The 18,117-nt window shown below is 53.2% G+C and overlaps 5 protein-coding genes across 5 annotated transcripts; 2 read left to right on the top strand and 3 right to left on the bottom strand.

Moving 5' to 3' along the window:
• Window positions 1-3,711: 3,711 nt before the first annotated feature.
• Window positions 3,712-4,023, bottom strand: LOC142111706 (histone H4). The gene has a single exon (XM_075193864.1). It carries the CDS (start codon window positions 4,021-4,023, stop codon window positions 3,712-3,714), a length of 312 nt encoding a protein of 103 aa, XP_075049965.1.
• A 1,070-nt stretch (window positions 4,024-5,093) lies between these two features.
• Window positions 5,094-5,735, top strand: LOC142111734 (histone H1.01-like). The gene has a single exon (XM_075193888.1). The coding sequence runs from the start codon at window positions 5,094-5,096 to the stop codon at window positions 5,733-5,735; it is 642 nt and encodes a 213-aa protein (XP_075049989.1).
• Window positions 5,736-6,237: 502 nt separating this feature from the next.
• On the bottom strand, window positions 6,238-6,630 carry LOC142111705 (histone H2A type 1-like). The gene has a single exon (XM_075193863.1). It carries the CDS (start codon window positions 6,628-6,630, stop codon window positions 6,238-6,240), a length of 393 nt encoding a protein of 130 aa, XP_075049964.1.
• Window positions 6,631-6,930: 300 nt separating this feature from the next.
• On the top strand, window positions 6,931-7,358 carry LOC142111704 (histone H2B 1.1-like). Its single transcript, XM_075193862.1, has one exon. It carries the CDS (start codon window positions 6,931-6,933, stop codon window positions 7,309-7,311), a length of 381 nt encoding a protein of 126 aa, XP_075049963.1. The 3' UTR covers window positions 7,312-7,358.
• Window positions 7,359-17,477: 10,119 nt separating this feature from the next.
• Window positions 17,478-17,917, bottom strand: LOC142111681 (histone H3). The gene has a single exon (XM_075193840.1). The coding sequence runs from the start codon at window positions 17,913-17,915 to the stop codon at window positions 17,505-17,507; it is 411 nt and encodes a 136-aa protein (XP_075049941.1). The 5' UTR covers window positions 17,916-17,917; the 3' UTR covers window positions 17,478-17,504.
• Between the last annotated feature and the right edge of the window lie 200 nt (window positions 17,918-18,117).

Genomic DNA, 18,117 nt, shown 5'->3' with positions numbered 1-18,117 from the left:
TTTCTATTGTTAAAAAAAGTTAACCCTGTTGCCTTCAGGCTGAAGATTCCACCTCCTTTGAGAATCCCTAATATGTTTTACTGTTCCCTCCTGAAACTTGTTGTCTCATCCTCCAAGTTTGAGACTCCTGAACAACCCAAACCCCGACCAGTCAACTTGCATGGTTCTCATGAATTTATTGTGGAGAAATTCTCGACTCCAAGAGGATTCAGGGACAAACCCATTTTCTGGTGCATCCGAAGGGATCCAGTCCAGAAGAACGCTCTTGGGTTCCTGAGAGGCGCCTGCACGCTGACAGACTGCTCAATAGATTATTTAAACAATTCCCTGGAAAACTTGGTTTTTGAGGTTCCTTGATCCCTCCTCAAGGGGGGGGGGGGTGGGAAGTACTGTAACGGGTCGTGGTGGTCCCTCAGGTCACCGCAACTATCCATGCCCGCAGGAAGTGTCCAGGCTGTCTCCATGCCGGGACGTCACTTCCTGTATCACCCCGGCCGTTGCCTAGACAACAGTCGGGACGCTGTGAGTGATAGTGCCGGGTCTCAGGATTAGGGGCAACCAGGCACGTGCGCAAGTAATTGAATTAATTAATCAGCTTCTGGGGCTGATTATCATGCTGTCCTCTCTGTTTTGACATTGGTCAGTGTCTGTTTATAAGGCAGTGAGGGCTTAGCCTCCCTGCAGGTTATAGTTCCTGTTTTCTGTGTCTTAGCCTGCTGCTGTGCTTGGCTTTGTTCTTGTGGATTTGATTCTTGCCTGTTGCCCTGACCCTTGCTTTGTTCCTGCTTTATCCCAGTCTGCTGCCATTCCTGACCTTGACCATGATATCTGCTCTGGACCCAGACCTTGGCCTGTCTTTTTACCACGCTAGACTCTACACCACATTACTCTACGCTACGGTACGTTCATACACCTGTACCACCGCGAGAATAAGTCCTGGGGGCATCCGAGTACCTTTGAGCATAACAAGCTCTACGTGGAAGGCGGCTGCTAGAGGTGAGGAACTCTCTACCTGATTCTACAGGTTGAATATAAGACCGTTAGTCGTAACACTTCCATCGTACATTCGTAGTAGACTTCTTTGTCCTCTTTTTCACTGTTCGCTGAACACCTAAATTGTCCACCAGTAGCGGTGTTGCATAATGCCCCTCAAGGGGAGCCGCGTTGTTCCAATAACGTGCCGTCTAGGGATATCACCGGATGACGTCATCCACACGCAGTTCGATGGACCGTGATGCAACCGGAACCAAAGTGTCGCCAGTCCTGGCTCTTAAACTCCCACTGTTTTGTCCTTTGTAGTCCCTATAAAGAGAGTCTAAGACCACACGTAACTTGCAATCCGGTTGCTGGGGCTACCCAAGATTGTCCTCAGGGGCCTTATGGGAGGCAGGATAGCGGGCAAGGCCCTGTGGGGCTGTCTCCTACTAGGACTGGAAGAGGGGTCTGGATGACCGTATCTTTGGCAGGTGGGGGATTTGCTACATCCTCAATGTGTGGGAACATGAACCAGAAGTCGTCCATCACCACCAGTGGGTCAACTTGTTCTTCCGCAATTGGTACCACCAAGTGTGATTCTGAAAATAAACAGGGTCGCAGCATATTCCTGTGCTGTACTGTCACCCGTCCATCTCCATGTTCGGGCACTATATCATGCACCGGCCATCTGGATACATGTGCCTTCAGACTACGTACGGTGTTACCTGTCAGCGATCACTCAACTTGTAGCTCAGCCTCTTCATGCATACCTGCACCCTCTGTCCCAAGCGTCATGCTCCTGACGTTGCTAGCGACAGACCTTGGTGCAACCGTTTGCTAACCACATTGTGAGCTACCCCCAACTGGTGGTTACTGCTGCTAGACACAGCTGGTTGGTTCCATTTTCTTCATTATCAGGGGATGTGAGTGAGTGATAGGTCTTGCATCTCCCTTCCCTGGCAGTTGAACACTAAAATTTACGGTGTGTACCCAGTGGTGTATTGAACGCAGTTGTTATAAAACTATGCCACTTCTTGCACACATTTAACCCTTATTACTCAGTGTCTCGACTTATCCCAAGCACATCTTCCTCCTCCAGGTCCAAAGACTCTGGCCTAAGCCACTGATCTGTCCCGTAAGGATCTCACCTGGTTCTGGTGGTGGGGTAGACAGCAGTACACAGTTCCTGGATGTCCCATTGGAACTCATTAGTGCGGTCACTCAGCTAGAGTGGAGGTTGACACTGTCATGTAGCAAAGTATGAGGCAACAGGGGAGAAATTGGGCCACGCATATGTGCAAAATAGTGGTAGCAGAGTTGTTGTCTGACATTCGTTGGGTGACTTCCCCAACCCCAAATCCCCAATTGCAAGTAACCCATTGGCAGACGGGGCTTCTCGATGCCTATCTCCTGGTTAACCCTGTGGCTGGCTGTCTGACTGGTTTGCTGGCTGTCGAGATTATGAGCCAAATATATGAAATGTGATATCAGGGATAAAGTTGCCTGTACTACTATGTGACATGTAGTGGAATGCAAAGCAACCTCATCTATGACATAACTTTAAAGCTGCAATGAACCGCTATAGGAGACAAAAGCTTTCACTGTAAACAATGTCCTGTCATTGAAGTAACTCTTAACACATAACAAGACACCAGGGATCCAGATCAGAGGGGGGGGGCTGCCAATCACACACAAAGGGACCATGTGATCCGAGAGCGCATGCATGTTTCCTATAATCCACATAAGAAAAATCTAATCCTTCCTAAATATACTTCCTATAATTGATATTAATACTTAACAAACATGTGTCCATTATTTATGAATATAATTTCTCCCCCTAATCTTCGCTCCTAATAAAGAGAGAACAATGTTATACAGCTAATATGTCAGTTATACAGCTAATATGTCACAATACAAAAACAGGACTAACATCTGTATTGAGGCACATTGTAACAGTCTCTCTTAGAATGCAGGGAAGTGTACAGACTGAAACAAAGAACAGATTTAATATACAGTGTCAAATCACATATTATATTTACTATGTATCATAACCGCTGCATGAACAGTGGCAATCACATCTCCATTTTCACAGTGCTACATTGTCCCATGCTATGAATTAAAACTATTGTATGTATGATTAAAACAAATACCCAGTTCTGTGGTGAATGCTTTCTGCTGTCCTTTGAAATGTAAGAGGGAATGAGCCAGGCTGACTTAAACTTTACTTTCATTCATGCCATCTCCCTGCTCTTACCAGACCTCACATATATTATAAAGTCTGCACCAAGATATCAATTATAGGGACACATATTTAGAGTTTTCTGGAAAGATAATATATTGTTCAAATCGTGAGTTGCACCGTTTAATGTTTTACACAGACTGCAATACCACTGGTCACATTTACTCAGCAAAGGTATCTGTGCAAGATGTAATTATTATATAATCTGGTATGCTTTACAATCGTGCATTGTTACCAGCAGGACGCGATAGTCTCTTATTAACAAACTTTTCTAAGGCAACACTGACACGCAGCGATCACCTTTGCATATGTTTCAAATAGCTAATCGTGTATCCTCGAGGATACAAAAGTTAAACAGATCACCGATATATAGTGGGGAGAATTCCACACATTCTACCGAGTACTAGGGCAATATTACAGCTCTCTAATGGAAGAGATGGGCGGCCCTGAAAAGGACCTTTGTGTGTGTAATGAAATTAGACGAGAGGAGTCAGTGCTCAGCCTCCGAATCCATACAGAGTGCGGCCCTGTCTCTTCAGAGCATAGACCACATCCATAGCGGTGACAGTCTTCCGCTTGGCGTGCTCAGTGTAGGTGACGGCGTCCCGGATGACGTTCTCCAGGAAAACCTTCAGCACCCCACGGGTCTCTTCATAAATGAGGCCAGAAATACGCTTCACACCTCCTCTACGAGCCAGGCGGCGGATCGCGGGCTTTGTGATACCCTGGATATTATCCCGCAAGACTTTCCTGTGCCTCTTGGCGCCTCCTTTTCCGAGTCCTTTACCGCCTTTCCCTCTGCCAGACATGTTCAAAGGTAATCTTCTTTCCGTCTACAACAAACGAACTAAGTTACACGCTAGACAAGCTGTCCTTTTATACAGGAGAGGCGGACCTGATTGGGAACTTGAGGGAAATAGGGGAGGAGCACCAAGCAACAGGTTCCTGAGTCATACCAACACTGCCAGTTTTCAGGCCGTTGTAGTACAATTATATTTTGGTCCTGTAATGTCAATCAGGGCGACCTTTTGTTGTTAGAACGCAGAACGTAGATGTGTTCGGTTAACTCAGTATATGTTTCTGTTTTCTGAGCTCTCAGGCTGGGAATAAAGCGCTGCTTGCACTTTCACTCACTTTCTGTACCAGTGTGTGACCATTTATTCAGCGGCGGTGGCTGCATTCTGCATGCTCCGTGTTCAAACTGCCGTGTGACCATCCTTTCAGTGTTGTCTGGTAGGAGACTGTCGCAAATGTTAAATCGGGAATAGTGATTACTGGACATATACAGAGCTGACGATTGTGGTGCATGACTGTATGCCTGTCAGTATGGAACATCTGTGTAACGTGACAGTCTCACACGAGTCTGAAGGTTTAAAAAGGTAGAAATAAGACGTGAGAAGTGAAACATGACATAAAAGGAGAAGTAGGAAGGTTTACTCTGCTCAGTCACTGGGGGATCCGGGAGCTTTCTTTGGGCGCATCCACGTATTTGATCATAAGTTAAGATACAGAGAGGAGATTTAGGGAGATGGGGGTGTTGGGTGTATTTTCAGTGTATTTGCCCGGGGTTCCTCAATATAAAAAGTCTACACACGACGAAAGGGCGTCACAATGTGCTGATGAAATAAAGGACAACGAGCCGGTATTATTACACTTCATATTAAACTCATTTCTTTCAGCCATAGAAACACAAAGCGGGAGCCGACATTCTAGAACGGCGTCCATGAGGATAATGGGCGTGGTAACAATACCCCCGGAATCTGCGCACATGATTGGCTCTTCACCACAGCCAATGGCTTCGCATTCCTGGGCTCTATATAACAACTCAGTTGATGATTATCTGCATGTAAAAGTTTTGTTTCTATTTGGTGCACGGAAAATGTCAGAGACAGCTCCCGCCGCAGCGCCCGCTGCTCCAGCAGAGGCCCCCGTCAAGGGAAAGCGTCAGCCGAAGAAAGCAGCTGCAGGAAGCTCCAAGAAGGGCAACAAAACGTCCGGTCCAAGCGTGTCTGAGCAGATTGTTAAATGCGTGTCCGCATCCAAGGAGCGCAGCGGTGTTTCCCTGGCCGCCCTGAAGAAGACCCTCGCTGCTGGAGGTTACGATGTGGAGAAGAATAACAGCCGCCTGAAAGTGGCGCTCAAGAGCTTGGTGACGAAAGAGACCCTGATCCAGGTGAAAGGCAGCGGCGCCTCCGGTTCCTTCAAGCTGAACAAGAAGCAGCTGGAGAGCAAGGATAAGGCAGCTAAGAAGAAGGTGGCGGTGGTTAAACCCAAGAAAGCGGCAGCCAAGAAAGTGCCCAAGTCCCCGAAGAAGTCTCCCAGCGCAGCCAAGAGCCCGAAAAAGGCCAAGAAACCGGCAGCAGCCAAGAAAGCAGTAAAAAGCCCTAAGAAGCCGAAACCTGCTGTGAAACCCAAGAAGGCGGCCAAGAGCCCGGCTAAAAAGGCAGCTAAGCCCAAAGTGGCTAAGAGTCCGGCTAAAAAGGCAGCTAAGCCGAAGAAGGCTGCTCCTAAGAAGAAGTAACTTGGAGCCGCACTCCTGTCAATCACACAAAGGCTCTTTTCAGAGCCACCCACTCGGTCTCGACAGAGCTATATAGTATATATCCCCCTCCACACACACTTTTCTGTTACTCTATGGGGGTGGATGTGTGCGCTATGAAGCTGAGCTCTAGAGTAGCTGTTTCTTTCCGGCGGTGGTGCGAGAAAAGAGATTATAGCCGTATATACTGACTCCTGCCGTCTTATTATAAAGTGTCTGCAGCTTGTTTAAACGTAACGTCAGTGCACCGTGACAGTGCCATATATGGTTCACTTTTGTTTAATAGACGACACCGCCAATCTGGATGGGGGAGTTTAGTTCAACTGTGTCCGTTATCTAACGAGCATTACAATGTAACCTCGTCTAACTCGAGTTAACACACAGCTAAAGCGGGATGTTATAGTCGTGGATCAGCTCTTTAGGGACGGGGTGGGTGGCTCTGAAAAGAGCCTTTGTGTTGTGGGGACAATTATCCAGCAGGAAATTACTTGCTCTTGGTTGGTTTATGGCTCTCGGTTTTCTTGGGCAGTAGGACGGCCTGGATGTTGGGCAGGACTCCTCCTTGGGCGATAGTCACCCCACCGAGTAGCTTGTTGAGCTCTTCATCGTTGCGCACAGCCAGCTGTAGGTGACGGGGGATGATGCGGGTCTTCTTGTTATCACGGGCGGCATTCCCAGCCAGCTCCAGAATCTCAGCAGTCGGGTACTCCAGCACCGCTGCCAGATACACCGGGGCGCCAGCTCCCACACGCTCCGCATAGTTCCCCTTCCTCAGCAGACGGTGAACGCGACCGACCGGGAATTGGAGACCGGCTCGAGATGAGCGAGTCTTGGCCTTAGCACGGGTCTTACCGCCCTGTTTGCCTCTTCCAGACATTTCAACTTATGTGTAAGTCAATCTACAACAATAAGGCTATCTGTCCCGCCTCCGTATATTTATACGCTGTAGGGACAGACACCCTTCTCTCATTGTCCGCTATCAAATTAGCTAGTGCCGCTCAAGTTCAAACAAACACCAATCCGCAGCAGCGGGTGGGATTTGACATCGCACAACATCCAATAGTGCACAGAGCAGACTGTGGGTCTCATTTACATGGGCTGCCTATAAATAGAGCGGCTGTGGGAGGTATCAGGAACAGTTTCTGCACATTGTGATTGGGATCGTTTTGTCGCTATAATGCCTGAACCAGCCAAGTCTGCCCCAGCAGCCAAAAAGGGCTCAAAGAAAGCCGTCACCAAGACCCAGAAGAAAGATGGCAAGAAGCGGAGAAAGAGCAGGAAGGAGAGTTATGCTATTTATATCTACAAGGTGCTGAAGCAGGTCCACCCCGACACCGGCATCTCCTCTAAGGCCATGGGCATCATGAACTCCTTCGTCAACGACATCTTTGAGCGCATTGCTGGAGAAGCTTCCCGCCTGGCTCACTACAACAAGCGCTCCACCATCACCTCCAGGGAGATCCAGACCGCCGTACGTCTGCTGCTGCCCGGAGAGCTGGCCAAGCACGCCGTGTCCGAGGGCACCAAGGCCGTCACCAAATACACCAGCGCCAAATAATTCACCCGTGATATCCTGAGACCACAAAGGCTCTTTTCAGAGCCACCCACCTTCTCTCTGATCGGGCTGTATTCACATTCCCTGTAAGTCATGGATAACAGGTTTTCCTATACTGTACCACCACCATCCCCTGTACGAATATTTTGTCTGTCTTGCAGCATCTATTTAACGGCTTGTAGTATGAATCAGCTCTCGCCCATTGGGTAACCCAGACGTACTTTAGTTACTCTAGGAATCAGTATAGTGTAAGGTCCCTAAAGGAGATGTGCCTCACAGGGCGACTAACTCCTAATACCTCCTAATTTACCACGATCCGCGTGGATGACTGGATCCCACCTCGGTCCCGGTTTGGGTTTTCTCCGGACGCCCGCAAGTAACACCTAAGAGGGAAACACACAGTTAACCCGAGTCTACCAAGTAAGGGCTGTCCGAGACTACGGCAAGGGACGAGGACACGGTCAGTCCAAGCTCCTTGCCGCCTCCTCACTTTGTTCTTGCCAAGACGCGGGGGACTACAGGCACTGAAGGCCAAGACTAATCCGAGGACTAATCCCGCCTCAAGTGCCTCACACACCTGCCGGTGAGGGCCTAACCGAAAGGAGGAATCGAGCGTGATACTCACCGGGACACTCCCACTTCCGATCCGGTTCTCCTGCACCTTCCCGACTCCTGCGGATGACAAGAACACACAGCCTCCCTCTACGCTCTCCGTGAACTAAGATGGCACCCACAAAACTGGACTAACTACAACGGCGACCCGACCCTAACAACGTTCTAATGGTCGGCAACGCAACTAAGTCAAACACTAGGACTAACTAAATGTGGTGCACTAACGGAACTACTAGTTACACGCTACGGGGAACACCAGCCGGTGTTCACAGCCTAAACCGGAGGGCGGTTCCTAACCCCCTCTCCCAGGTCGTACCAAGAAGCTGCCTTCTTGCTATGGAGTCACACACAGGCCCTAAGTACGGGTTCTTTAAGCCCGGCTGAGGCTCAGTAAAACAGCACACTAACCCGCGGGCCGACTGCCGCACGGAACAGCCGATCGAACTGAACCGCCCGACTGCCTGTACTCGGGTATCTCACACGTGTCCCTACGTCCGGAACCACAGGTCCACCTGCACGGAACCGGCCTTGAGGACCCTTGATCAGAACCACGGCCGCCCCTGGAACTGCCTCAAGGTGTGCTGTACTGCCACCAACTCACTCAGCCACCCCCTCTGGGTACCAGTGTGACCCCGGGGACCTAAGGGACAGGGAAACTACATGTGTTCTCCCCTGACTATGTGTATGCTGGTACTTACACTTGTCCCCCACAGCACGGGTTAGCACAGGAAAACCACAGGAAACAAGAGCCTACCTTTAATGGGGGCCTGACGTCTTGCCCCTGGACACAGTTAGAAAGCACACCAAAATACTGTAATGTAAACTACACTCGCCACACAGACAGAATAAATAGATACAGTATACAGTACCTTGCCCGCTACTTACCCGAACACACCGCTGCTAGCCAACCAGCAGGTTGCTACAGCACCACAGGAGCCTACGCTCGACCGTACCTCCTAACCACGTGTGCTCACCTCACACCGGACCGCGCCTACTCTCACGAGGCTCCCACGCCTCTACCTCACACCACCAGGGCCTTATGCCCTACACACCATGGGTCTCTGCCCAGCTACACACAGAGCCTTCTGCTCTGACTAATGGGCCTCAGCCCCCTCTCTAACTCAGGGCTCTGAGCCCACTCACTAGGGCCTTGTGCCCTACTACCTAGGGGTCCTAGCCCCTGCCTGAGGCCTGTGGCCTTCCTAACTAACTGAGGGCCTTGTGCCCTTAATAGCAGATGGGCTACCAGCCCCTAACCAGGCCCTCTGGCCTTCCTATGGCCTCTAGGCCACTAACTACCTAAGGGCCTTGTGCCCTTGTACACCTGGGGCTCTGAGTCCCCCTCTCTAACTAACAGGGGCTTGTCCCCTTTATATAGATACTAATGGCCTACTGGCCCACTACCACGTTGGGGCCTAGTGCCCAGGTCCCTGGGCCTTGTGCCCCTAATTCACGTGCCACGGGCCTTGTGCCCGACTGTGCCACGAGCCTAGTGCCCGACGTTATTGTATGTGCTGCGGGCGCGGGCCCGGGAGAGGAGTTGCCTGGCAAGGCCTTACCTGGGGCTGTCTTCGGGGAGCTTCTCCTGGACTCCTTCCCCGCCTGCCGCCGCTTCTACGCTCTGCCGCCGGCTTCTATTCTTGATCCCGCCGGTCTTCAGGCAGCAGAGGCGCTCTTAGCCCTAACAAGGGCTCTCTGCCGCCACTGCTGGTCTCCGCTGCCTTCTCTTCTGGTCTTGATCCCGCAGGTCTCCGCGACACGTCCTCTTCTGACTCTCTCCGCCGTCGAACTGCCCATGGCGGCGCGCGCGCCGACTTAAATAGTCGGCGCCGCGCTAGCGTCATCACGTAGCGTCGACGCGACGCCACGTGATGACATGGCGGGCCCGGATTGGTCCGTCGCCATGTTTCTTTTTGAAATGGCCGGGAGGTGAGCCCTGATTGGCTCACCGTCCCGGCTGAACGGAGGGGACCGCCGCCCGAGGGATGACGACGGCCCCGGCCAGGTAAGTCCTCCACATTTCCCCCGTTTTTAATGTCAGCAGTCCATGCCGACAAAACCCTGGTCCACACGAAATCCGGGTCAGTATAACGTCCTCCAGGCTGGCCCAAGTTTGGCCGCTGCGATCTTCTGGGTTGAAGCGGCGGTGTCGGAAGGTCCAGGTCCACTGGAGTAGCATCCGGAGTAACAACGTCGTCAGCGGTCATTGGTGCCCACCAATCCACCCCCGTCGGGGCGGGTATAGGATCTGGCTCACTTCTCTCCTGGACGTCGGAAGGCAAATCCAGAAAACCACAGGGACGTAACATATTCCGATGTAGCACCCGCGGTCTTCCAGTCCCTTCCGCAGGAACCACCTCATACAAAGGAAGGTCAGGAGCCATGCGCCGTTGCACTACATGTGGCAACACTTCCCACCGATCGCTGAGTTTATTTCCCAACCTCTTAACTCTTACCAGTACCCGCTGACCCACTACGAAGGGGGAAGCCGTGCTGTTGGTTGGCCCGTGATGGACTTTGGACCGTAGCTGCCCCCTAACCACGTCCCCGGCAATCTTCAGCTTCCTCTTCTGCTCGGTCACCCAGCCGCTGGGAGTCCATCTGTCCGCTTCTTCGGGGACGGACAACTCCAAATCACGCCACTCCCTTCCAGGCCGCCCAAACAAAAGGAAGTATGGGGTATAACCGGTGGTACTATGTACCCGGTTATTGTATACCCACACCAAGTCCTGCACGTACTCCGGCCAGCGGTTCTTTTGCCCAGAGCCCTGAGCATTTGCAGCAAGGTCCGATTGAACCTTTCACAGGCGCCATTACCTTGAGGGTGATAAGGAGTGGTCCGGGACTTCTGTACCCCATAAGTGTCACACAGACCCTCCATGAGGCGTCCCTGAAAACAGGCTCCCTGATCCGAGTGAATCCGCTCCGGGCACCCATATCTCCGAATGAAGTGCTCCACAATGGCGCGCGTAGCTGCTTCCGCCGTCTGATTTCGTGTGGGCACAACGACGGTGAACTTTGTAAAGTGGTCGGTCATGACCAACGCGTAGCTATGACCACTACTTGACTCCCCAACCAGGACGTAATCAATCATAAGCAGCTCCAAGGGTCGCCCCGTCTGAATGGTTTGCACGGGCGCATGCTGCTCCCCAGCCTTACTTACCCCACATCGTGGACAGGCTCGGCAGACCTCTTCCGCCAACGCCTTGGCGCCAGGTACGCAGTACTGCCTGCGTAGCCATTGATGGGTCTTGGCCGCCCCGAGATGAGCGCCTTTTTCATGGGCTTCCAGTACCAAGTCCCGCGCCATGGACTCAGGCACCACCTGCCATACAGGACGGAGCTCTTGCTCCAGGTAGGCTCGGCGAACTAGCACCCCTTCCCTCACTGCCAGTTGATCCCATCTGTGCAATAGCCGTCGTCCGGCTATGGACAGTCGACGCCGTTCTTCACTAGAGGGCCAATGTCCCTGTTGCTTCCATCGGCGGACACACCGCAATGGAGCATCCTGAGCCTGCCGTTCGGCCCAATCTACGGTCGTCTTGGGCACACTCAGAGCACAAACAGGAGATGTCAACTGGGTCAGATCCGGGATCTCCTCCCCTTCTCTGTCCTCATCACTAGGCCCCTCCGGCCCTTGCAGGGGATAACGGGACAACGCATCCGCATTCCCATTAGCCTTTCCGGGTCGATACCGGATCTTATATCCGAACTTGGCCAACCGAGCCATCCAGCGCTGTTCCAGCGCCCCTAACTTGGCCGTGCCCAAGTAGGCCAAGGGATTGTGATCGGTCACTATGTCGAACTCAGCGCCGGTCAAGTATTCCGTGAACTTTTCGGTTACTGCCCAAACCACTGCTAACAACTCCAGCTTAAAGGCACTGTAATTATCGGGGTTTCTTTCTGAATCCCGCAGGCTCCGGCTTCCGTAGGCAATGACCCGTTCTTTGCCGTCTTGGACTTGTGCTAGCACGGCCCCCAGGCCCTTGAGACTTCCATCAGTATACAGAACGAAGGGCTTTTCGAAGTCAGCGTACGCCAGCACTGGAGCCGTCGTCAGGTCTTCTTTGAGCGTCGTGAACGCCTTTTCCTGAGCGTCTCCCCAGGCTATGGCTTGATTCTTAGCCGTAGTGGCAACGCCCCTCAATAATTCGTGTAGCGGGCCAGCCACCTTCGCGAAGTCTTTGATGAATCTCCGATAGTAGCCCACTAACCCCAGAAATGCTCTCAGTTCCGTCACCGTTCGAGGGATCTTCCAGTCCAACACCGCAGAAACCTTATCCGGAGTGGGGCTCACCCCATCCCGGGACACAATATGTCCCAGGTATTCCAACCGAGATTTCAGAAGATGACACTTTCGCGGCTTCAACTTCAGGCCGAACTTCTCCAAGCGCTGTAGGACGACGTCGAGTCGATCCAGATGTTCCTTGACCGTGGGAGCGAAGATGATGATATCATCCAAATAGATCAGGAGAGCGTCGAAGTTCAGGTTTCCCAGACATCTCTCCATTAACCGTTGGAAGGTGGCGGGAGCATTAGTGAGCCCAAACGGCATCCTACAGAACTCAAACAGACCCATTGGTGTGATGAAGGCCGTCTTCTGCCGGTCCTCTGCCGCCACTGGTACTTGCCAGTATCCGCTGGCAAGATCCAGAGTGGAGAAATATCTCGCCTTTCCTAGCGCAGCTAGCGATTCCTCAATCCTGGGCAATGGATACGCGTCGCGAACAGTACAACTATTCAATCGCCGATAGTCCACACAGAACCTGATAGCGCCATCTTTCTTCCGTACTAAGACGATAGGAGCTGCCCACGGGCTCTTACTTTCGGTAATCACGTGGCTATCCAACATCTGCCTAATCATCAGCTTGACCTCTTGGTACAACTTGGGCGGGATTGGCCGATATCTCTCCCTAATGGGCAGACTGTCTCCGGTACGGATATTATGTTCCAGTTCCTCCGTGTACCCAAAATCCTCTTCACTTCGGGAGAACACTTTCTGTCTGGCCCACAATATCTGCTGTAAACGGGTAACATCTCGAGGCTCGATCCCTTCCAAGGAAACATCCATTTGTTCCAAAATGGTGTTGCCGTTCCACTCGCGGGACAGGCTATCGTCACCCTCCACCTGGACCGCCAAGCCCCCTTGTTGTCATGACGCGGGTTTGAGAAGTATCTGCCGGTCATCTCCAATCTGTTCTGCTTCTACGGCGATAACTCGAGCGACAGTCGTACCAGGCCCCATCGTCTGAGTATGGTCCTGCACATTACATAACCGCACGGGTACCCTTCCTCGATGTACCCTGGCCAACGCACGGGCAACAAGAGGTCCTTCCGCCGTTCGTTCCGGACTGACCGGTTCCACCAACACCACTCTTCCCTCTAATCTCCGGTTTGTCCTCACTTCCATATATTGCAGCACCTCCTGACCAGGGGGTACTTCAACCGTCTGTCGATAGTTGGTCCGTAGGTAGCCAAGGAGCTCCAGTCCCGACTCAGTCGGTTCTTCATCACACCGTCGTACCATTCTCTGGAAAACCTGCTGCACGGGCCGGGGTACGTCCAACTCTCTCCAGTATCGAGCCCCTTTGGCGTGGAATAAGGCCTGATCCAAATTTTGTAGGGCGTTCATCCCCAGGATCACCGGGCCATGACGAAGCTCTTTTCCACCAACCACCAGAATGCCCTTCTTTCCCAAGGTCTGTCCGCATACTTCAATTTCCAACCAGACTACTCCCACGACAGGGATGGGCAAATTGTTGGCGGCGGTCAGCTTAATCCACGTTTGGGCCCGGCTCTTCTGCAGGTGAGCGTAGTTTTCCAGGAAACACCGCTCCGACATAGTGGTCACCTGAGACCCCGTGTCCAGCAGACACTGTTGTGGTTTACCCCCTAACGTGGCTACTACGGTAGGGCACTCCCCCACCAAATCAGCAGAGTTGGTGAAGTTGGGGTTTGCCCCCATCTCCCCCGCGGGTGGCCCCTTCACCGCGAGGGACTCTAGTTTAACGGTGCCTGGTTTGGAGGTTCGGGACAGTTTCGGGCATAATGTCCCACGCGTTGGCATCTCCAGCAGCGAACGCCCGGTCTTGGGCCCTGCTGGGACCTGGGGGCGCTTCGCCGTTCCTCTATAGGTCCCCCTTCACTTCGGCGATCCCTCGGCCGACGGACTTCCTGCCGCAATTGGGCGACTTCTTCCTTCATGGCTAAGAGAGCTTCCTTTAGATCTTTCACACAACTCTCCAACGGTTGGGCCTCTGCTTCGGACGGGCTACTGGTGAGCAGGACTTGCTGGGGCGCTACCGCGTAAGGCCCGTAGTGATCATCTCTGTCCCGGGACACAGCCTCCGCTTGTATTTCCTGGAACGCCAGGTGAGGTTGGTCCCGCACCTTGTCCAGTAGAATGTGCCGGAGTGGCACGTTCCAGAGCCCCAGGGCAAATTGGTCTCGCAGTAGCACATCCGAGTCTCCCATGGCGGCCGACCCCCGTGGGTCTCTCTGCCAGAGTTCTCCCGCCAATTCTAGTAGAGCGTTGCCAAACTGGGTCAGACTCTCGTCTTCTCTCTGCACACGCCCGAAGAACCTCTTCCTCAGAACTGCCGCAGAGGAGGTGTCACCGTACAATCCTCCCAAGATTTTGAAGATGGCGTCCAGGGTGTCCCTATCTGATTTGGGTCGAAGAAGAACCGTCTTCCTGGCATCCCCTTCCAGGGCGTTCAGAGCCAGCTCCACCTTCATGGCACCGGTGATATGATACAACCGGGCAGTGCCATGCAGCCGTTCCTGCCAGTCGGCGAAAGCAAGATTCTTTCCATCGAACTTCGGCAGGTGGGACAACGCGGCACCCACAGCCATCACATTAGGCGGGTTGCGCTCGGGGGAAGGCGTGGTTGGTCGTGAATCCGTCATCACGAACGCGGATCCTGCCGACTACGCCAAAATGTAAGGTCCCTAAAGGAGATGTGCCTCACAGGGCGACTAACTCCTAATACCTCCTAATTTACCACGATCCGCGTGGATGACTGGATCCCACCTCGGTCCCGGTTTGGGTTTTCTCCGGACGCCCGCAAGTAACACCTAAGAGGGAAACACACAGTTAACCCGAGTCTACCAAGTAAGGGCTGTCCGAGACTACGGCAAGGGACGAGGACACGGTCAGTCCAAGCTCCTTGCCGCCTCCTCACTTTGTTCTTGCCAAGACGCGGGGGACTACAGGCACTGAAGGCCAAGACTAATCCGAGGACTAATCCCGCCTCAAGTGCCTCACACACCTGCCGGTGAGGGCCTAACCGAAAGGAGGAATCGAGCGTGATACTCACCGGGACACTCCCACTTCCGATCCGGTTCTCCTGCACCTTCCCGACTCCTGCGGATGACAAGAACACACAGCCTCCCTCTACGCTCTCCGTGAACTAAGATGGCACCCACAAAACTGGACTAACTACAACGGCGACCCGACCCTAACAACGTTCTAATGGTCGGCAACGCAACTAAGTCAAACACTAGGACTAACTAAATGTGGTGCACTAACGGAACTACTAGTTACACGCTACGGGGAACACCAGCCGGTGTTCACAGCCTAAACCGGAGGGCGGTTCCTAACCCCCTCACCCAGGTCGTACCAAGAAGCTGCCTTCTTGCTATGGAGTCACACACAGGCCCTAAGTACGGGTTCTTTAAGCCCGGCTGAGGCTCAGTAAAACAGCACACTAACCCGCGGGCCGACTGCCGCACGGAACAGCCGATCGAACTGAACCGCCCGACTGCCTGTACTCGGGTATCTCACACGTGTCCCTACGTCCGGAACCACAGGTCCACCTGCACGGAACCGGCCTTGAGGACCCTTGATCAGAACCACGGCCGCCCCTGGAACTGCCTCAAGGTGTGCTGTACTGCCACCAACTCACTCAGCCACCCCCTCTGGGTACCAGTGTGACCCCGGGGACCTAAGGGACAGGGAAACTACATGTGTTCTCCCCTGACTATGTGTATGCTGGTACTTACACTTGTCCCCCACAGCACGGGTTAGCACAGGAAAACCACAGGAAACAAGAGCCTACCTTTAATGGGGGCCTGACGTCTTGCCCCTGGACACAGTTAGAAAGCACACCAAAATACTGTAATGTAAACTACACTCGCCACACAGACAGAATAAATAGATACAGTATACAGTACCTTGCCCGCTACTTACCCGAACACACCGCTGCTAGCCAACCAGCAGGTTGCTACAGCACCACAGGAGCCTACGCTCGACCGTACCTCCTAACCACGTGTGCTCACCTCACACCGGACCGCGCCTACTCTCACGAGGCTCCCACGCCTCTACCTCACACCACCAGGGCCTTATGCCCTACACACCATGGGTCTCTGCCCAGCTACACACAGAGCCTTCTGCTCTGACTAATGGGCCTCAGCCCCCTCTCTAACTCAGGGCTCTGAGCCCACTCACTAGGGCCTTGTGCCCTACTACCTAGGGGTCCTAGCCCCTGCCTGAGGCCTGTGGCCTTCCTAACTAACTGAGGGCCTTGTGCCCTTAATAGCAGATGGGCTACCAGCCCCTAACCAGGCCCTCTGGCCTTCCTATGGCCTCTAGGCCACTAACTACCTAAGGGCCTTGTGCCCTTGTACACCTGGGGCTCTGAGTCCCCCTCTCTAACTAACAGGGGCTTGTCCCCTTTATATAGATACTAATGGCCTACTGGCCCACTACCACGTTGGGGCCTAGTGCCCAGGTCCCTGGGCCTTGTGCCCCTAATTCACGTGCCACGGGCCTTGTGCCCGACTGTGCCACGAGCCTAGTGCCCGACGTTATTGTATGTGCTGCGGGCGCGGGCCCAGGAGAGGAGTTGCCTGGCAAGGCCTTACCTGGGGCTGTCTTCGGGGAGCTTCTCCTGGACTCCTTCCCCGCCTGCCGCCGCTTCTACGCTCTGCCGCCGGCTTCTGTTCTTGATCCCGCCGGTCTTCAGGCAGCAGAGGCGCTCTTAGCCCTAACAAGGGCTCTCTGCCGCCACTGCTGGTCTCCGCTGCCTTCTCTTCTGGTCTTGATCCCGCAGGTCTCCGCGACACGTCCTCTTCTGACTCTCTCCGCCGTCGAACTGCCCATGGCGGCGCGCGCGCCGACTTAAATAGTCGGCGCCGCGCTAGCGTCATCACGTAGCGTCGACGCGACGCCACGTGATGACATGGCGGGCCCGGATTGGTCCGTCGCCATGTTTCTTTTTGAAATGGCCGGGAGGTGAGCCCTGATTGGCTCACCGTCCCGGCTGAACGGAGGGGACCGCCGCCCGAGGGATGACGATGGCCCCGGCCAGGTAAGTCCTCCACAATAGACCCAGGCAATGTTTCGTCCTGCACCGAAGGGAGAACTGTTGTTAAAATGAATTTTAGGGACGTTACAGTAACACTTAAAAAAACGGGATAACTTTTAAAACAGGTTTTAGATCTCAACATGTATAAAGCACCCGCCCCTCCCAGGTCATATAATGTCGGAAAGCTGGGTAGATGGGAGGATACAGCTCGTTCGAATGCGCATTTGGTGGCTCTCAAAAGAGCCTTTGTGCTGTGTACGTAGGAGGGACGAGTATCTATGCTCTCTCCCCTCGGATCCTGCGGGCCAGCTGGATGTCTTTGGGCATGATGGTCACTCTCTTGGCGTGGATGGCGCACAGGTTGGTGTCCTCGAAGAGCCCCACCAGATAAGCCTCGCTGGCCTCTTGCAGAGCCATGACTGCTGAGCTCTGGAAGCGCAGGTCGGTCTTGAAGTCCTGGGCGATCTCACGTACTAAGCGCTGGAAGGGCAACTTGCGGATCAGCAGCTCGGTGGACTTCTGGTAGCGGCGGATCTCTCGCAGAGCAACAGTGCCGGGACGGTAGCGGTGAGGCTTCTTCACGCCGCCAGTAGCTGGGGCGCTTTTCCTGGCAGCTTTGGTCGCCAGCTGCTTGCGGGGAGCTTTCCCGCCGGTGGACTTGCGAGCGGTTTGCTTAGTTCTAGCCATTATTCAAAATTATAATGAATATTAAAGACGGCAGCTTAACAATCCTATTTAGACATAGCGCTGCACGATGATTGGATGAGTTAAGCATGCCCCCCTCCTTTGATTGGCTTAAATAAACTGTGGACTATTTCAAATTAACCCGCCAGTAGTAACGTACTTCCCAGATCAACGGTATACTAAGTCTTATTAGAAACTCGGGAAT

The sequence above is a fragment of the Mixophyes fleayi genome (genome assembly GCF_038048845.1).
Source record: "Mixophyes fleayi isolate aMixFle1 chromosome 4 unlocalized genomic scaffold, aMixFle1.hap1 SUPER_4_unloc_4, whole genome shotgun sequence".
Classification (NCBI taxonomy): Eukaryota; Metazoa; Chordata; class Amphibia; order Anura; family Limnodynastidae; genus Mixophyes; species Mixophyes fleayi.
Note: the sequence above shows the minus strand (reverse complement) of the source record. Positions and strands in the feature narration are given on the sequence as shown.